Source organism: Ochotona princeps, chromosome 17 (assembly GCF_030435755.1).
Source record: "Ochotona princeps isolate mOchPri1 chromosome 17, mOchPri1.hap1, whole genome shotgun sequence".
In the NCBI taxonomy this organism is placed as follows: domain Eukaryota; kingdom Metazoa; phylum Chordata; class Mammalia; order Lagomorpha; family Ochotonidae; genus Ochotona; species Ochotona princeps.
Genome location: NC_080848.1, coordinates 11,945,576 through 11,965,550, shown reverse-complemented (window position 1 = coordinate 11,965,550; position 19,975 = coordinate 11,945,576). Strand labels below are relative to the sequence as shown.

At 41.5% G+C, this 19,975-nt stretch overlaps 1 protein-coding gene across 6 annotated transcripts in view; it reads left to right on the top strand.

The window, feature by feature from the left end:
* The window catches only part of TANC2 (tetratricopeptide repeat, ankyrin repeat and coiled-coil containing 2), a 305,743-nt gene that overhangs the window by 218,350 nt on the left and 67,418 nt on the right, over window positions 1-19,975 (top strand). For all 6 annotated transcript variants that reach the window (XM_058675315.1, XM_058675310.1, XM_058675313.1 and 3 more), the window contains 2 exons: window positions 13,143-13,424; window positions 17,977-18,110. In XM_058675315.1, the coding sequence (XP_058531298.1) occupies window positions 13,143-13,424; window positions 17,977-18,110 (416 nt within the window). The remainder of the gene's footprint in view (window positions 1-13,142; window positions 13,425-17,976; window positions 18,111-19,975) is intronic.

Genomic DNA, 19,975 nt, shown 5'->3' with positions numbered 1-19,975 from the left:
TGTTTCACCACTTCAGACTAAAATAACGTTGGCCTCACAGTTAGGCTGCCAGTTGAAACATCCATGTCCCATATCAGAGGACTTGCGCTCAGTTCCTGACACTGCCCCAGTTCAGCTTCTTGCTAACATGCACCCCAGAGGCAGCTGGTGATCTCAAGTACTGGGACCCCAGCACCCACATGGGAGACCTGGACTGAATTCTCAGCCCCTGGCTTTGGCCCTTCTCAGCCCCAGTTGTTGCAGTCATTTGGGTAATGGACCAGCAGACAGGAACAAACATCAGTGCATCTGCTTAATTTGTAAATAACAAATTTCTTAAGAAAGAAAGAAAAAGAAAGAAAAACTACTCAAAAATAATACAATCTGAACCCCTATTTTATTAAAGAAATTGAATTTTTCTATCAAGAGCCAAAAAAAAAAAATTCTATGATCAAATAGCTTCATTGTTGACATCTGATAGCTTCTTAAAAGATAGCAGGACCATATTCAACATGGTGGTAGAATTTTACATTGTCACTAGCTATGTATGAGAGTTCTGGTTTTTCCACATTGCTTCTCAATCTAAGGTGATCCAGTTCTTTAATTTTACATATGCTAATATGTGTGTAGTGGTATCTGATTGTATTTTTAGCTTAGATTTCACCAATGGTTGTTTTCTTACATGTTTACTTGCCACCTGAATGTCTACTTTAGTGAAATATCTGTTTAAATAATTTTTTCACTTTTTGTTTGTTTCCCTGTTACAGAATTTTCACAAATTTATTATGTAATCTGGATATCTTCTTCAGATATCTGTCTTGCAAATAATTTTTCTGATTTATGACTTGTCTTCTCATTCTTTTAGGGCCTTTTTAAAGACAAAGGTTTTTTTAAAGACAAAGGTTTTTTAAAGTCCTAACTTGTGAATTTATGTCTGGGCAGATCATTCTCATGGTATTGTATAGCTAAAATTCCTTTCACTAATCACAGTGACAAATATTTCTTATATTATAGACATTTTTATAGGTTGTTGAAGTATTTTTTGTTTTTCTCTCAACATTTTAAATATTTCACTCCTATTGGCATGATTTCTGAAGAGAATTTATATATAATTTTTTTTCTAAGATTTATTTATTTTTTATTGGAAAGGCGGATATACAGAGAGTAGAGACAGAGAGAAAGATCTTCCGTTCGATGTTTCACTCCCCAAGCGGCCGCAACAGCTGGTGCTGAGCCGATCCGGAGCCAGGAACCTCCTCCAGGTCTCCCATGTGGGTGCAGGGTCCCAAGGCCTTGGGTCGTCGTCGACTGCTTTCCCAGGCCACAAGCAGGGAGCTGGATGGGAAGTGGGGCTGCCAGGATTAGAACCGGCGCCCATATGGGATCTTTGTGCATTGAAGACGAGGGCCTTAACCATTACACTATTGTGCTGGGCCCGAGAATTATATATAATTCTTATCTTTGTACCTCTGTAAGTAAGGTGTTTCCCTCCCCCCTCTGGCTTCTTTCACAAGTTTTTGTTGTTTATCTTTGATTCTCTCTAGTTTAAGCACAACATACTTAAACATAGTTGCTTCCACTATTGGTGTCTATTCTGCTTGCTGTCTCTGACCTGCCTGTGCTTTGGTGTCCAACGTTACTTTGATGGGAAGAGTCTCAGTCACTGTTTCCGGTATTTCTTCTGTTTTGCATCTTCCTTCCGTTTTGGTGGGCTTATATTGTTGGACAATCAACTTGGTGGTTATGAGGAGTTCTCCGCCTCCCACCCCTGAGGTGGAGGCAATGGCTGGAGTTGGCTGCGTGAGCCTTTCCCTTGCTCTAGGAAAGACTGAAACTATCCTAGCAGGTTAGGTTCAAGTTGAGAAGCTTCTCTGGAGGACATCCTTGGGAAGAACTGTGTGCTCTCACCTTTTAGGATGGCCTCCCACTGATAGACACGCAAGGGGGGTTGCATTAATATGTATTGCTTAGTATTCATTAGTATTTATTGTGAGAGCCTCCCGGACCCCTTGAGAAAATCACAGCACTTGCCACCCCATTTACCAAGTCCTCCTGGAAATCTCAGCTTTTGCCCTTATCCCCACAGAGCCTGCAGCAGCTTATTAAGTTCACACTTTCCTACCCTGGCAGTGGTCCTGCTGTGTTTTCCTCTCAGGAGCCTCTGTTCTGGTGAGCCATGACTCCTGACATTGTCCATTTCTCAGTCTTTTCAGCTCTTGGTAGGATGAAGTGGTGATGTCCAAGCTCCTTGTATGTGGACTAGAAGCTGGAAACCTCCCTCCTTGTGTGGTGGCCTGTAAATTCAGAAGGCAGTACGCAGGTGCTCAAGGAGTTGCCTCGTTTTTCCTCACATCTAGTGTCTTGAAAGACATTATGTTATGTATTCTATCTATACGTGGATTGATTAGTTTTTTGATTTATTGAAGTTAGGAGTTAATCTAGTCCTGGTTATTCCATCCTGGCTCAAGCGGAAGTTCATGTCAGATTTTTAAAAAGAAAATGATAACGTATGTAACATGAATAAATAAATGCCAAATTCATCTCTCGTAAGAGTTTAACTATCTTGATAGCTAGAATTAAATTCTAAATAAGCTCAATATACATAGCATAGCTATGGTAGTAATCAATAAAATCATTATTGCACACTAGTAAGCCTCAAATATAGCATTTGCAACACGGTAGTTAGTAAATTAACAGATATGGGTTCAGCTTTCTCAGTAACTTTTCTAAGAGAAAGAAAAAATCCAAGACAAAAGCTAAAACCCACACCATCTTTTCTGGATACTAACGATAAAGTATATTTTCTCCTTGAGCTAGTTTTCTGTAGGAAACACAATTCACTGATTCATACTGCCCTGGCCAGCATCCAGGGCTTGCCTGTGAAATGCACAGTGCTTAGAAAATAACCGTTTTTCTATCCTGTAGTGTTATTTAGTGATTTCTTGTTTATGATATTAGCTTTAAAATGAAGTGTAACTATGAAAGGTAACAAATGGTTCAGTTCCTTTTATTATCCTGGTACAGAGCAGTGGGTTTTGCATTCTGTTAACTGCCTTCTTCCAGGCTTTCTGTCCTACCAAAACCAAGTCTATACACATTGCCCTGAAGTTTACAATGGAAAATCCATATAAAGTTTTCATTTATTAATTTCTTTATTGAATGTTACTGAATTATGTACTGTGACCAGAGCTATCATGAGAAATTATTGGATTGGGTGGTTATAGTGGAGTAAGCTAATAATATTTAAGGGTAGCAGTGCAGGCATTGACAGGATCCCATCAGGAGTATGTCCCTGCTGGTTGTTTTTTTTTTTTTTTTTACTTTTTTTTTATTAATTATTATGCATTATGTGACAGTTTCATAGGCTCTGGGAATCCCCCCACCCCTCCCCATGCCCCTCCCCCCTGGTGGATTCCTCCACCTTGGTGCAGTATTACAGTTCAAATTCAATCAAGATTCTTTCCTTGCAAACATATACCAAACATAGAGTCCAGCTACTTATTGTCCAGATGGGTTGAACAGTTTCTTGGGGAGACCATTTCTGGTCCAAAGTTAGAGCTGGTAGAATATCATCCCAGTCAATTAAGAGTCCCAATATAACATTAACAGCAATTTGTAACATTATGGAATTGACATGGTTTTACGTAACCAGTATGTTAAAAAAAAACAAAAAACAAGTTCTTGTTTACAAAAAGAATCTGAGAAATACAAAATTATCAGCAGCCTAAGTACATAGTCAAAGCAAGAGAAGTTAGAATCTAAATTATATAGCTGTCATTCATTGAGTATTTATTTAATAGGTCCACAGAAAGACTCAGCATACATTTTCCCATTTAATCTTATGAGGTCAATGCTCTTATTTTCCTTATTTTGCAGATAATGTGACTAAAAGAGTGATTTAGTTCTTTCTCCAAGTTTATCATTCTGTGAATTGTAATGTAAGGGAAAGGGATTATATTTAGGAGATACTCTTCATGAATACTTGATAGCAAGAGAGCATTTGTCCTTGTAGTTCAGACGCCTGTGTCCTCTGAGTGCCTGAATTCAAGTACTGGCTCCGCTCCCCGTTCCAGCTTTCAGGCAGCAGATGATGGCTTAATAAGTTGGGTTCCTGCCACCCACCAGGGAAACCTGGATTGAGTTCCTACCTCCTGGCTTCTTCATGACCCCACCTTGGCCGCTATGGTCATTTGAGCATTGAACTGGTGAATGGGAGCTTTCTCTTTGAATCTGTCTGTCTCTAGATTTAAGAAATAAATAAGAATAGTTGATAAGACCTGTGACAAGTTGTAATAATTAAGGAAGAAAAAAATCCTAAATAGAATCCAGTTTTCTATATCGGAAAACCAGACAGATGGTGATATTTCATTAACTGCGATAATACATAGAATGGAAAAAATAGATTACAGGGGGTGAGATAATTTAGTTTTAAATATTTTAAATTTGAAACCTCTTGTGAATATGAAGTAGATGCCTGTGATGAAGTGTTGGAAATGCTGTACAGGAACTTAGGGATGAGGTTTGGAGTAGAAAGATAAATTTGGGAACCATCACTACTCAAGTAACTGTGAAAGCCATTAGTCTGTTCCTTTGAGATTGAGAAGAAAAAAAAGAAACAATAATGTAGAACCTAGTATTGGTAGTATTATATTTTATTTTTTTAATATGTATATATTTTATTGGAAAGGCATATGTAGAGAGGAGAGACAAAGAAGATCTTCTGTCCAATGATTCACTTCCCAAGTGACTGCAGTGGCTGGAGCTGAGCTGATCCGAAGCCAGGAGCCAGGGACTTCCTCCAGGTCTCCCATGCAGGTGCAGGGTCCCAAGGCTTTGGGCTGTCCTCGACTGCTTTCCCAGGCCACAAAAATCCCATATCCAAATGCCAATTCAAGTCCTGGCTTCTCTACTCCCGAATCGCTTACAACTGATGTGCCTGGGAAGGCAGCAAATGGTGACCCAAGTACTTGAGTTCCTGCCAGCCACATGGGAAACCTGAATGGAGTTCCAGGCTCTTATCCTTGACCTTGCCCGGCCCTTGCTGTTTCAAGCATCTGGGGAGTGAACCAGCACACGGAAGATAAACATCTCTGCCCTTCTCTCCCTCTGTGCCTCTCTCTCCCTTTCTTCCCTCTCTCCCTCTACTCTACCTCCTGTCTCCCTATCACTCTGCCTTTCAAATAAGTAAATGAACATATTTTTTTAAAGCAGGTGTTATTAACAGGGATATCAAAGAGTGATTAAGAAGCATAAAGTCTGAAAATAATCACTGACTTAGAGACTTTAATCAAAGCAGTTTTGGCAACACCATATGAGTGAAAACCAGGCTAGAGTTACTGCTATGAAAGTGAAGGCCGTGAGCATGATTCTATGAAAAAGTGGGTCATAAAGGAAGAAGGGGGATAAAGCAGAAACCTCAAAGGGAAGAAGACTCAGAAAGAGTCAGTGTGTTCTCAGTATCATGGTTATCAGGATTATTGCTTTTGTTTTAAGTAAGTATATGTGATGGGAGGGGGTTACAGTGCAAGTCTGTTTTGGCTTGAGGATGTGGGGAGTGATAGCAGCTAACACAGTAACAGCCAGCCACTAGAGACTGATGGAATTATGACTCCTTATGAAGGACTATATTATTATAGCAACAGGGGGAAAAAACTGTCAGGAGGTGGGAGTCTGGGGGGAATCCCAAATAAAATAAAGTAAAACAAAATAAAAAGATTGCATGGCTAATAAGAGACAAAGGCAGGACACAAACTGAGGCAGTCTGGCTATGAATGCACAATTTTATATGGGCCCGGCGGCGTGGCCTAGCGGCTAAAGTCCTCGCCTTGAAAGCACCGGGATCTCATATGGGCGCTGGTTCTAATCCCAGCAGCTCCACTTCCCATCCAGCTCCCTGCTTGTGGCCTGGGAAAGCAGTTGAGGACGGCCCAAAGGTTTGGGACCCTGCACCCGCGTGGGAGACCAGGAAGAAGTTCCTGGTTCCCGGCTTTGGATCGGCGCGCACCTGCCCGTTGCGGCTCACTTGGGGAGTGAAAAACATCGGACGGAAGATCTTCCTCTCTGTCTCTCCTCCTCTGTATATCTGACTGTAATAAAATGAATAAATCTTTAAAAAAAAAAAAAAGTTTGTCTGCCACAAGCATAATGTACGTCGAAGCTATGCATACTCTCATTGGAATCCGGATTAATTCTTTTTTTTTTTTTAAAGATTTATTTTATTTTTATTACAAAGTCAGATATACTGAGAGGAGGAGAGATAGAGAGGAAGTGGAGCTGCCGGGATTAGAACCAGCGGCCATATGGGATCAAGGCGAGGACCTTAGCCACCAGGCCACACTGCCGAGCCCCAGAATCTGGATTAATTCTTAAATCCCTTGAAGATACTGCCTTCCCAAGCTTGTCTTATATGTGTGCCCGATTGGAAAACTTTCCTTTTCCTGTTTTTCCCTGCAGTATTTTATTAGGAAAATTTTTACTTACACAAAAAAGCTGAACGATTTTTCCAGTAAACTCCACAGACTCATCACCTTCATTTTATCATTAACATTTTACGTTTATAATATATCTGTTTGTCTACTCAGTACTTTATCTGCTCATCATTTCATGCATTTCAGAGTAAATTGCAGACATCAGTGTGCTTGACTGCAGTGTGGTCTTCCTGCTGCTGCCATGGTACTGCCATCTTCCGGTGCCTGGGATAAGAAAGCCACAGTCTCTTACTTTATGGCACGGATTGGGTCGCCTTTTTCCCATCACTCAAAGTGGCAGTAGTAACTTCTCACTGGATCGTTGCAGTAGCTTTTCTATCTTGGAAACCATCTCATATCTGGCACAAAGGAACATGTCGAAATGTGAACGCCACATCGAACACTCACCACCTCCAGTACCCCACAGTGCAGGCAAACAATACTTGTTCCTGTACCCTAAATTTAGAATTGGGGAATAGAACGTGTGGCTTCCTTTTATCATCATGATCTGACAAAAAGCCCCGGGTTTTGAGGCACAGAAACTGCTTCTGGGCTGTTCTTGATGTCTGCAGTTGTTTTGCCATATGGTACTGAGCTAATTTTGTCTGTGTTCTTCTCTTGGGTCTTTTATGAATTGATTACATTTTTAGGGAAAAAATTTTAAATGTCAAAGCTCTCTCCCAGTGGAATAAAATACAATGAAGCATTGTGTCAACATGAGAACAGTTATCTTAGTAACATTTTTCTTCAAAAACTGAAGCCTTTAAATTGACACTATCTTTATATTCTAATTGACATTAGTCATATTCATGACTGCTTCCCTTTGAAGTGAAATGTAAAATAATCTTGAGCCTAAAAAGATTATTTAGAAAGCAACTAAGTCTCTCTGGAAATGTCATCTCTAAGCACACATATAATTTTTCTTTTTTTAAGATTTATTTTTCTTTGAAAGGCAAAATGAGAAAGAAGGATAGACACAGAAAGAAATCTTCCACCATTTGATTCACTCCCCAAAAACCTGAAAAGACTGGAGCAGGGCCAATCCAAAGCCAGGAGCCAGGAGCTTCCTCTCGGGTACCCATATGGGTACAGATGCCCAAGGCCTCTGACAATCCTCCACTGCCCTTCCCAGACATATTTGTAGGAAGCTGATTCAGAAGTGAAGCCAAGACCAGCACAGTAGCCTAGTGGCTAAAGTCCTCGCCTTGCACACGCCTGGATCCCATATGGACGCCGGTTCTAATCCTGGTGGCCATGCTTCCCATCCAGCTCCCTGCTTGTGGCCTGGGAAAGCAGTCGAGGACGGCCCAAGGCCTTGGGACACTGCACCTGTGTGGGAGACCTGGAGGAGGCTCCTGGCTCTGGCTTTGGATCAGCACAGCTCCAGCTGTAGCGGCTACTTGGGGAATGAATCAACAGACAGAATATCTTCCTCTCTGTCTCCTCTCCATATATCTGACTTTCCAATAAAAAAAATAAATAAATTTTTTTTTTAAAGTGAAGCAGTCAGAACTTAAACCAGGGCTCATATGGGGTGCTGGCACACAGGTAGAGGCTTAGCCTTCCATGGTGTCAGCCCCACATAATTTTTCAAGAGAGATACAAGAAGAGGTGACAGTGAAAGAAGCTGACTTAGCCAATCAGGTAGTCTATATAATTCTAATTATTAGTGGAACAGCTCATCACACATTCATATTTGATAGTCATGTTGTATAATAGAAATATCCTAGAATTTTCAGTCAGACCTAGGCTTAATTCTGAAACCAGGTATGTGACTTAGATTTCCCTTGACCTAAACAGACTCACAATAAAAATGCTGCAAGAATTTTGTTGGAGTGAGGTTCCTCCTTGGTCAGGCAAGCCCGCAACTGAGGCAGGCCTGAATGAGACTGACCTGGCCTTCATTTTCTCCTCCCTAAGGCATGGGGATGTGGCTCATGGCAACTGATCTTCCTGTTGCCTTCTTCTCTCCTGGGAGTCCTGGGCTCAGCCAGAGCCCAATGCGTCTGGGTGTCTGTGCCTCTACCAACAGCACTCAAATGCCCACAAAACCCCCTGAGAAGTTAACGCCTACTCTTAAGTCAGGTCACAGAAACTGACAAAGAACTCCAGGAATCGATCCTTCCACAGAAACAACCATTAAGTTGGCTAAAATGGACAGATTCAGCTTTTTCAGAGCTCTGGATTCTAATCAAAATTAGCCTACGGAAACACTTATAAATAAAAAGACTATGTAATTTTTCGTGATTAATGAAATCTGTCATATTACCAACTGACCACCAAGACAATATAACAGATTCTTCAGTGAGCACACACAGCAAGGAATAGCATCTTAGCAAAAATAGTCTGGAAAAATCACTAAAGAAAGGAACAGTTTCAGTAACAAAACAAACAGCAGCAAATCCTGTTAAAGGAGTGAAATCTGACAAAGTTACCATATACTCAGAACATATAGCTTTCAACAAAAAATTACAAGCTGTCCAAAGAATCAGGAAAATATTATCCATTTTTATCCTGCATTTCAGGTTCATTTAAAAAAAGTTATTTCATAAAAAGGGAACAGTTCTTCCTCCTGGTTTTCTCATTTTTCTTTGAGTTTTTACAATTACATGCTCTCAGTTTTCTTTATACTCACATTTAATTATCCCCTAAATAAAAAAATTCAAAAGCTAGTTCATAGAAAAACCACTATTCCTCAATAGCATAGAAAAGGAGTAACTAGAAAAGAAGCCATCCCTGAGGAGTGATAGACATTGAACTTAAAGGACAAAAACTTTGAAAAGAGCTAAAGGAAATCATGAACACACACACACACACAAAAGGACACCAGAAAAACAATGTGTGAGCAAACAGAGTATATCCATATAGATAAATTATACAAAGAAAACAAATAGAAATTCTGGAACTGGATAGTACAGTAGCTGAACAACAGAGTTCTCTAGAGCAGTGTAGCACATTTGAACAAGCAGCAGAAGTGTTGGGTGAACTTGAAAATAGTTAAAGTCGTTTAGTCTGAGGCTAAAAGGAAAGGAATTTTGGAAAATGAACAGGTATTAAAAGACGTCCTTACGTTTCTGACACATGCAAGGAATCCATGAAGAAGAGAATACAAAAGGTCAAAAGGAATCTCCGTATAGACACTAACGGCAAATAAAACAAACTGCAGGACGCAGTGTCAGTCATGTCTTTACAGACCACTCCTGCAGACTTTTTAACAAAGATAGAAAAGCCAGTTCTCAAATGTATGCAGTAGTATGAGGAATCGGGCCCAGCGCCCGATAGATACTGCACAATGGCTAGAAACTCCTCTGCAAGCGCTGGGATTCTATATGGGTGCCAGTTTGTGTTCCTGCCGTTCCCATCCAGCTCCTTGCTGATGGCCTGGGAAAGCAGTTGAGGATCGCTCAAAGCTTTGGGACCCTGCACTCATGTGGGAGACCTGGGAGAAGCTCCTGGCTTTGAATTGGCTATACTCCAGCTGTTGTGGTCATTTAGGGAGTGAACCAGTGGATGAAAGATGTTTCTGTCTCTTCTCTCTCCACAAATCTGATCTGCCTTTCCAATATCAGGAAACACTTCAATAGCGGAATGATGGAATTAGGACTGTTCATGAAGGATCAACCATTGCAATACTAGAGGGGAATCAGTAGGGAGGGAGGGACAAAACATCCCAGAGCCTATGGAACTCTATCATAAAATTTTTAAAAGAAGTAAAGAAAAAAGGAAACTTAATAATGATAAATTTTTTTCAAGTATGAGAAGTCCTGAATAGCCAAAATAATCTTCAAAAATATCCACATAGATATCCACATAGATAAATCCTTAGAATCAGAAACAAACAGCAAATTGTTGGGCCCAGCACAGTAGCCTAGTGGCTAAATCCTCACCTTGCCACACCTGGGATCCCATGTGGGCACCGGTTCTAATCCCAGCAACCCCATTTTCCATCCATCTTGTGGTCTGGGAAAGCAGTCGAGGACAGCCCAAAGCCTTGGGACCCATGTGGAAGACCTGGAGGAGGCTCCTGGCTCCTGGCTTTGGATCAGTGCAGCTCCAGCCACCTAATTCAGCCTATGCACATACTAGTAGTTATTGCTGGTTCTGTCTCCAGCCCTGCCTCTTTGGTAAACCAATAGATACTGCAGCCCAGCCCAACCCTACCTACCACACACGTAGCCCTCACATATACCAGCAGGAACTACAGCAGGAATGTCCAATAAACCCCCTGGGCCTGCCCACAGCCCTGGTTCCTGCGCTTGCCAGTATGTGCAAGAGACTGGTCCAGGCTGTCCCACATCCCATTCAGTTCTCATACACATAAGTGGGCATTGAAGCCGAGTTCAGCCCAACTGACCCCACTATCCAGCCCACACTCATACCAGTGGAGAATACCACCTGTCTAGTCAGGCCCATCCCAGCCCTGGTTCTTATGCTCACCAGTGATTGCTACCACCCATCAGAGATGTGCCACTGTTTCCCTACTGGGCCTACTCCCAGTCCCAGATCTTGTACCCTCCAGATGGTTCTACAGTTTAGCTTGACAGGATTTGCCCCCAATCACAGCACTTGCCAACTGAGCCCTGCCTGGCTCTCCCCCTAACCCAATTCACAAGCATGTCAACAGGTATTGTAGCCCTGCCCAGCCTGGTCTGCCCCCAGTCCCAGGTCTCAAGCTCACCAGTGGAGAAGTGGCCTAGCAGATGAGCCCCTTGCAGGCCCCTTACCAGGCTCACACCACCCTCTGTTCCCGGGTCTCACATGAGCTGGTAGTTGCAGTGGCCCAGTCTGGCGTGTCCCACCTCACCTCGACATTTGCCGGTGAGTGCTGTGGCCTGTCTCAGCCAGGCTAGTCTCCAGTTCCATTTTCCACATTTTCTCCATGTATGATTTCCCTTTCTCTCATCCCTATTGCCTTCCTGCTCCTGGTGTTTCTTGTACTTAGACATATGTAATAGGGTAAGGGTTACTTTTTTAGTAACTTTTTGAGTAATCCTTTCCATAACCGTGTTTTGAGTACCCACTGTATGTCAAGACCATCTGTGGACAGACACGACGTACCTGGTTCCAGCCAGATTAAATACTGCCACTTAGAGCTAATCTAGACATAGATAAGGGGGCACAGCTCAGGTAAGAGCAGCCAAGCAGGACGTCCTTTGCCACATTCTGATGAGACGATTGATCTTCCTTGAAAGCAGATCACATCTACGATACATTTTTAGAAAACTGTTAAAGGTGTAGCTCATGCTGGACCCTTAGCACCCTTCATAATTATATGAAGCAAAGGGAAAAAAGACCCTTTATTTATCTGAAGGCATTCCCATCCAGTTGTTGTTCACCCCTCCACGTGTCTGCAACTTTGGCCAGGCTAAGTTCAGGAGCTCCTGAGTGGCAGAGACCCAGGCGATTGAGCCGTCACCTGCCGCTTTGCAGGATGCACACTCACAGAAAGCTAGAGTGCGAAGCAGAGAGCCGAGACTGAATCCCAGGGACTCTGGGGTGAAATACAGGCATTGGAATTGGCATCTTAACAACTATACCCCAGAACAACAGTGGGAATCTTTTTTTAAAAGATCTATTTTATTCTTATTGGAAAGGCAGATTTACAGAGAGAAAGAGGAAAGACAGAAAGATCTTACATCTGCTGGTTACCTTCCCAAGTGGTTACAATGGCCAGAACTGAGCTGATCAGAAGCCAGGAACCCGGAGCCTCATCCAGGTCTCCCACTTGGGTGCAGGTTCCCAAGGCTTTGGGCTATCCTCAAATGCTTTCCCAGGCCACAGACAGGATGGGAAGTGGAGCAGCTGGGACACAAACCAATGCCCATATAGGATCCCGGCAGATGCAAGGCGAGGATTTAGCCACTAGGCTACCATGCCTAGTGGGAATCTTAAGTAAATGTGAATATAAGCAAAAATATTTTCATTGATCTGAATGCAAGCAATATAGGCGCCAAGACACTGGAGGAGTTGGTTTCTGTTCCCTTGATTGTTTTGACATGTTTAAGAAAATACAAACCATCAGTTTTTAAGGACTTTGCTTCCATTAATGATGTGTTTACTAGAATTTTTAAAATCAGAAACTTAATTTGCAGTTCTCATTGGTGCCTTTACTTTGCAGTGCAATCATTTGGATGGGTTTTCAGTTGACTTGTGCTAGTATAGCCACAGCGGTTGCTAAATATTGAAATTAATCCTTTCTGATTGACAAAGAAGCTGTCATAAACTCTGTGGAGACCACTCCTGAGCCTGTCCCTCCCCGAGGAGCCCCACCCCTGTGCTGAGCCTGTCCCTCCCCAAAGAGCCCCACCCCTGCGCATCCCTTTAGAACTCTTCTCTTGCACCTGTGCTGATTGCTTGTGCAGGGTCATCCCTAATATGTGTGGATTTAGAACATTCCCCTGACTTCTCTGGCTCTTGCAAATAAATCACTGAAGTTTTTTCCCTTTTTTTTTTCCTTTTTTTTTTTTTAGTATTTGTGTTCTGCCATTTAGAGCATCACATGAGTCTAGCTCACATGAGTAGGATATCTACATAGAACCAGCATTCAGAGTTATATTGCTATAGACGAGTCCAGAGTGACATCACACTGTAATTCTGATGGCCTCCCAAGCCACACCGCTGGGGGGTTTGTTTCTTTATTTCTCTCAATGTTAGCAGCTTGACTTAAGTTCTGTGTTCTCTTGTTGTTCCTTTCAGTTCGCTTTGCACCATATAGGCCTCCAGACATTTCCCTGAAGCCTCTGCTCTTTGAAGTGCCCAGCATCACCACAGAGTCCGTGTTTGTTGGCCGGGATTGGGTTTTCCATGAAATAGATGCTCAACTTCAGAGTTCAAATGCCAGCGTGAACCAGGGAGTCGTGATCGTGGGAAACATCGGTTTCGGCAAAACAGCTATCATCTCCAGGCTCGTGGCACTCAGCTGCCACGGGACCCGGATGAGACAGATCGCCTCAGACAGCCCACACGCCTCCCCCAAACGTACGTATTCCTTTTTAAAGAGCTCTCCATTTCCCTGGCTCACGTGTGTTTTCTAATACTTGTGTTAGGTTGTGCGTTCTGTTTTCTGATGTGCAGACTCCGACTTGCATGGGAGGACCACTGGTCAAAGCTGTGAGGAAGAGTGTAATGCTCTGTTTATATCTAAGCCACATGCCCAGCAGTCACCCCTGTGTGACTGAAAAAACCCTTTCCTGGGGAATAAGTTTATGATCCTTCCCGCTGTCTGTATGGCTGGTCTGTCCTGTGGATAACAGCTACAGTGATTGCCTTTGGAGCCATTGGCATTCATCACTGTCAGATTGGGCTCAGCCTGTGCCCATCTCTTCCTGTTCCATGCCAGCGCAGGCTGCTTGCTGCCCTCGCTCCTGTGCTGCTGACGTCAGCGCTGCACATCTGAGACTTGAGCTTTACTGTGACCTTGAAGGGCTCTCCTGCTTCGCTGTAAAGATGCTGAACTCTGACGCGTACTCAGGCATTGCTTAGCCCTTACTGCGTGTTAGACCCTCTCCCTGTGCTTGCAAATGTTGATTATCCAATCCATGTATAACTCAGTGAGGTGGGTAGTTCCTCGTCTCTTCATTTCACAGGTAAGTAATCTGAGGCTCCAAGAGGTTAGGTAAACCTTCCAGGTTTTCTCACTGATAAATGGTGAGACCAAGTAGTCTGGTTCAAAGGCCATTCCCTTACGTTTTGCTGTGCTGCCTCTCCTTGTTTCTGAGGCTCCCTCAAGTAAAGGAAACAAATGGGCATGTGCACTTGGTGTATAGAACCAGGATACTTGATTTCTATTAACTATACAAATACAAAAAAGGAAACCATTGCTGTGCTAATCCAAATATAGGCCAACACAGACTCTCAGTCAACAATCAGTGGACATTTGTTTGAAATCGTAGTAGTGGCACAGTCTAGCAGTGACAGAAACTTACCAGAAACTCCCCAAATATCCCCCCAACATGTTGATTTCCTGTTGAAATTAGTTACCAGTCTTACATCATTAAGTAGGCAAATTGCCTCTGGTGATCTCAGGAGTGTCTCACATGAGGAAGGAAAACTGACATTTAAGAAGAAAACCAGTTAAATCAAAATAACCCTGTCTACCCCAGGGTATGGTAAGAATTCATGTGAAAGAATTCTTATCTTAAAAGGAATATCTTGCTTCGTTCCTAAATGAAGTTGCTCTGAGTCAGACTGACCTAGTATTGTGGGAGTCAAGAACCTAGAGTTTGTGCCCCATCAGTCAAATTACATCTGCAGTACTTTGTGACTTTGAGAGTTTTACCTCATTCCTTTCTATCTCAGTTTTCTCATCTGTGAAATGAAGATGTATAACTAGTTGATCTTTAAGAATTGCTTCTATGCCTGAAGTTTTGATTCTCGGAGTATGTCTTCCTGGTTGAAAATCATTTTCTACACTTATTCCAGTGCTTTCCCCTGAATGCTTGAAAGCTAACACAGCAAAATACTTAGGTACCCCAAGAAGTAACTGAGTAAGAAAAAACTGAGTAAAGAAAAGCAGATAACTAATAGTCTCTCTGGCTTCTCAGTTTATCACTGTTGCAGATAAGAGAGTGATAATATCATTCCTGACAGAAGCTAATGGCAAGGGTGGGAAGAGCTGCTTTCTCTGGATGCAAGGAGACTTGAGGTCTCTTTTAAGCCTGGAGGAGCAAGAGTTAGTACAAAACAGCCCAAGCTAACTTCCTAAAGGAGAGATATTTTTTCAAGTTTGTTATATTATTGTCTTGCATGCATTGCCTTTTATAGCCTGAGAATCTCCAGGGATGCCAGAGCACTCCCCATTGATGAGATTAGTGTCTGTTGTTGGAACTCTAGAGTTGGCCTGATAGCTTTCAAAACTTGAAGAGGAGTGAAAGGAGATAAAATATGAAAAGGTTTTAAAGGTTCTTGGAAATTTTGCATTTTTCTTTTTTGGATGGTGGTGGTAAGGTTTTCTGGTTTTGTTTGTTTGTTTGTTTGTTTGTTTTGGAAAGAGAGAAGCCAAAAAAAGATTTTCCATCTGCTTGTTGACTCCCTGGTGCCTGCAGTGGACCCCAGCTGAGGCCCAAGCCAGAAGCTGGGAACTCAAATCAGGCCTCCCACAAGGGTGCCAAGAACCTTCCCCTGAGCCATTACCAGCTACTTCCCAGTCTGTATTAGCAAAAAGCTAGCATCAGAAGCAGAGATGGGACCCAACCCAGCTCCAACAGGGCGTGTGGACATCCCAACAAGTGTGCATTATCTTTCAATTTTATTTTTCCATGAACTTTTTGGAGCCCACTTATATTCCTCTATCAGAATTACATGAAACTTGCATTGCATCATGTAATTTTAACTATATTAGAGCTCTTCCATCTTAACAGAACCAGTAGGCCTGAAAGAAGAGCGAAGAATAAATGGCTGATACGATGCAAGCTATTTTTTTTTTTGAAGAGGGGGAACAAATCTAAGCTGTTACCATATGAGCTCCCACTGAAAATGTTACTGGCAGCAGCGGAATTATTTTTTTATTGATGAGATAAAATGATATCTGTATTTAGAGGGATGACTTAATTTTTTATAAAATCTCACTTATATTAAGTTTGAACAGGTTTTTTTTGGAATCGCTTGGCTGTTCTAATCCTTCCTTGGCCAGTGATAGCAATGATTAGCTGTCATAATACTGGAAATAGAAGGAACTCCCTGGTGTTTTCTCTGCGTACTCTGTCGTTTGCTCTGCTGCCCTTGCCTCCTCCCCAGTGAGCACTCGTGCTGCAGGAGACAGGAGCAGTTGAGCCTGTGCCAGTGCATTGCTTGCCTTCCTTCCCCCACACACACTCAGCCCCCAGCCCACCCCCTCCTTGTCACTTCCCTAGAATGTACAGAAAAGCTGTCAAGACAATCACTAGGCTGTCATCCTGCTTTCCACCTACTTTCCCAACCTGACTCCCCCATTATTCTCCACCACCACCACCACCACCATCACCCACACATCCAAAGAACAAAAACATTTTGTGAAGACAGACCTGTTGTATAAGTCAAAAGTTATTACCTTGAATACAGGTAGACTCAGTGCAATAGTTAGGGAAGCTCTATCAAACACAAGACTATTTTCTTATCTGTCAAAGTCCCAGTGCAGTTATTTAGATTTGACGTTTGCCAACAGCTGCCAATCCCCCACCCTCCCTGTACTACTCCTTTCAGAAGTCTGTTTTGTTGGTTTGCTGTGCACACTGTTTACTGCCTACCTGTAACTTTTTTTTTCCTGTTCTCAAAATTCCACAAAGACAGCAAGGCACACCAACAAAAAGGAAGGCATCTCCAAAGGGAATTACTAAAAGATCCAGTGTTTACAACACTTACCCTCAAAGCCAAATGCCAGATAAAGGGGAAGAAAACCGGAGGGATAGAATAAACAGAAGAAATAATGCAGTAATGGTCACAAAACTTTACCTCACATCAAAATATAAACATAGGCCTTTTTCTCTGTCCTCTCCTATACCCACTCCTCTGCGATTATTCAGAAACCTGTCAAGTGACCAAGGAATCTATTCCACCAGTTGAATGGAATTCCAGATCCGCTCAAGTTGATGAGGAGTTAAATGAGGACTAACTTCCTCATCCCTTGTTATTATCGATAGTTATCAACAGTTAAATAATAACTTCAAATATTTATTTTGGTAACCATTTTTAAACTATTATTTTGATAATCTTTATATAATTGATTAGGGCATAAAGGGACAAGGGCTACAGGAAAGTGGGTAAGATATTGTTTCCACATTCTTTCTTTCTCTCTCTCTTTTTTTTTCTGTACCTGGGGTAAGAGGGGAGATAAAAGGAAAAGTCCCACACAGCCTCCCACCCACCCCAGGGTCCCCGACCTGGGGCATTTTAAGGGATAATGTTATTCATAAACGGAGTCCATAGTTTCTGATAATAAGTAATGAAATTCCTAAATTAGGAACAAAATAATTTTTAAAACAAATTTTAACAACTTATTGAGCTGTTATTTATATACCATACACAATCCATAACTGTTTACAGTGTTAAACTCTGCATTTTCAGTATTCTCTCAATGTTGTAGAATATTCAACATACTCTAATTTTAGATCTCATACTCCTAGAAAAATCATGCTTATTAGTAGTAAATCATCATTCTCCCCATTTTACCAAGATAACCATTAATTTGTCTCTTTTCACCTATTCTGTTTCACATGAAATAATCATATAATATATGATCTTTTTTGACTTTGTATAAAATAACATCATCTCATTTCTGTTTACTGTCACATGAGTAGTAGTCCATTGTATGAGTCTACTACATGTTATCCCTTTATCACTAGATGTACATTTGAGTTGTTTTCACTTTGAAGCTATTATGAATCAATTTTCCATAAGTTATATGTGTTCGACTTTTTGTGTGGATATGTGTTTTTATTTCTCTTGGATATTTACCCAGAGATGGATTTGCTAAATCATAAGAAACAGAATTAAATATTCCCTTAGTTCAGAGTTTTATGATGATCTGATGCAACCATATCATCTTTTTATCCAGATGTGGATGCCAACCGAGAGCTACCACTCACACAGCCACCTTCGGCCCACTCATCTATCACCAGTGGAAGCTGCCCAGGGACTCCAGAAATGCGCAGGCGACAAGAGGAGGCTATGCGAAGACTAGCCTCACAGGTACAATAAGATTCCACAGTGGGACATGCTAGTTCTGTTTTAACATCAAAGAGTCAAGGATAGGGAGACGTTGGCAAAGTGAATAAAAGTATACAAAAGGTAAAATATGTAAAAGTATATGCCCTGAGAACATAAAGAAAATCGGTTATTTGTTTGGTTGGTTGGTTGGTTGTTGTTGTTGGCTATTCCTATAATACTTTATTGTGACAGAATCAGAACTATAGAGTTGGAAAGGCTCTTAGAAATAAAATCTACACGTGAACAGATCAGGAGGTTGAACGTCAGATTATATGGTTGGTGCTTAAGTCACAGCATAAGAAATCATTGGTTTTCAACTTTAATTTCTACATCAAAACCCTTCCTGCCATATTATATTGACCATAGTTTTTTTTTATGTATTCAGGTTCAAATTTTCTCAGTTCTTTTCAAAGTGTAAGGTATGCGTAATGTAAAATCAAATAATGTTCAAAACCAACAAAGAAAAATGTTCAAACCCAGCAATTCACCTTCTCTCATCTATTCCCCAAATAAACAATTCTCAGCTGTTAGGATGGTTTGTCTCTACATTTATCTCTAATTTTTACCTGTATATGTCTAAATATATAATACTTATATATTGCTATAACTTTTTTCACTCATTTAACATACTATCTGTACTTATTATGAACAATGAGAATTACAGATCTGCAGCTCTTTTCATCTCATTATTATCCCAATGCAGTTCTAACCCAGTCTTTTTGTAAGGCCATGTTATGCAACTCTCGCATATTAATTACTGTGAGTGCTTTGTAGTATTCTTGCTACTTTCTGTGCTGCTACTTAACTGAAACATTGGAGGATTTCTGCCTCAGTGTTAGAACACTTCTACTTATTTGTCAAACACTTTCTACTTGAAGTAACAAATTTTTGCTAGACAAGCAACTCTCAAGGGTATCTCCAGTTAACAGTTCATATTTCTTCTGAGTTGCAGTTCCAGCAGATAAATCCAGAGTTCTCATCCAGGGCCTTTCCTGCATTTGTGAACTTAACTATAACAACTTCAGCCTTTCAGGCCTGTGAATGCTATGTGGTTATATACGCACAATTCAGAGGACAAGAGGCTGGCTTCCGTTTACAGAGAGTCAATGCTGTTTGCATCATAAATGGGTACTTCAGAAGTCCGTGAAAAATGAGTTGAAAGATGAGTTTATTTTGCTGAAAAGAACACTTGAATTATATGCATCTGAGCGATATCTAAGAAGTTCATTAAAATGCAAATTCTCAAAAAATGCATGATTTAAAAATTTTAGATTCCATTTTCCATGAGCTTAAAAAAAAAGTTATTTTTATTGGAAAGGTAAGTTTACAGAGAGAAACAGAAACAGAAAGATCTTCCATCTGCTGGTTCACTCCCCAAATTGCCACAATAGCTGGAGCTGAACAAATTTGAAGCCAGGAGCTTCTTTGGGTCTCCTATGTGGGTGCAGAGTCCCCAGGTCTTGAGTTATCGTCCACTGCTTTCCCAGGCCATAGCAGGAATTGATTGGGAAGTGAAGCACCCAGGACATGAACTGGCACCTAAATGGGATGCCAGGCTTGCCAGGGGAAGATGGGCCAATTGAGCCATCACGCCAGGCCCAGTCCATGAACTTTTAAATTACCCTCATATTTGTTTTGTTGTTTCCTCATTCTTACTTTGACCCTATGAGATGGTAATTCTTAGCCTCATTTTACAGATAAACAAACTGTACCTTAATTTTTCCAAGGTCATTGGGCTAATCCATAGAATTTAGAACTGGTTATTCACTCCTGTAAAGTAAATACTATTATTGTCTCCATTCTCAAGTGAGAAAAGAGGCTCTGAGGGGAAAGCAAACTAGTGCCTA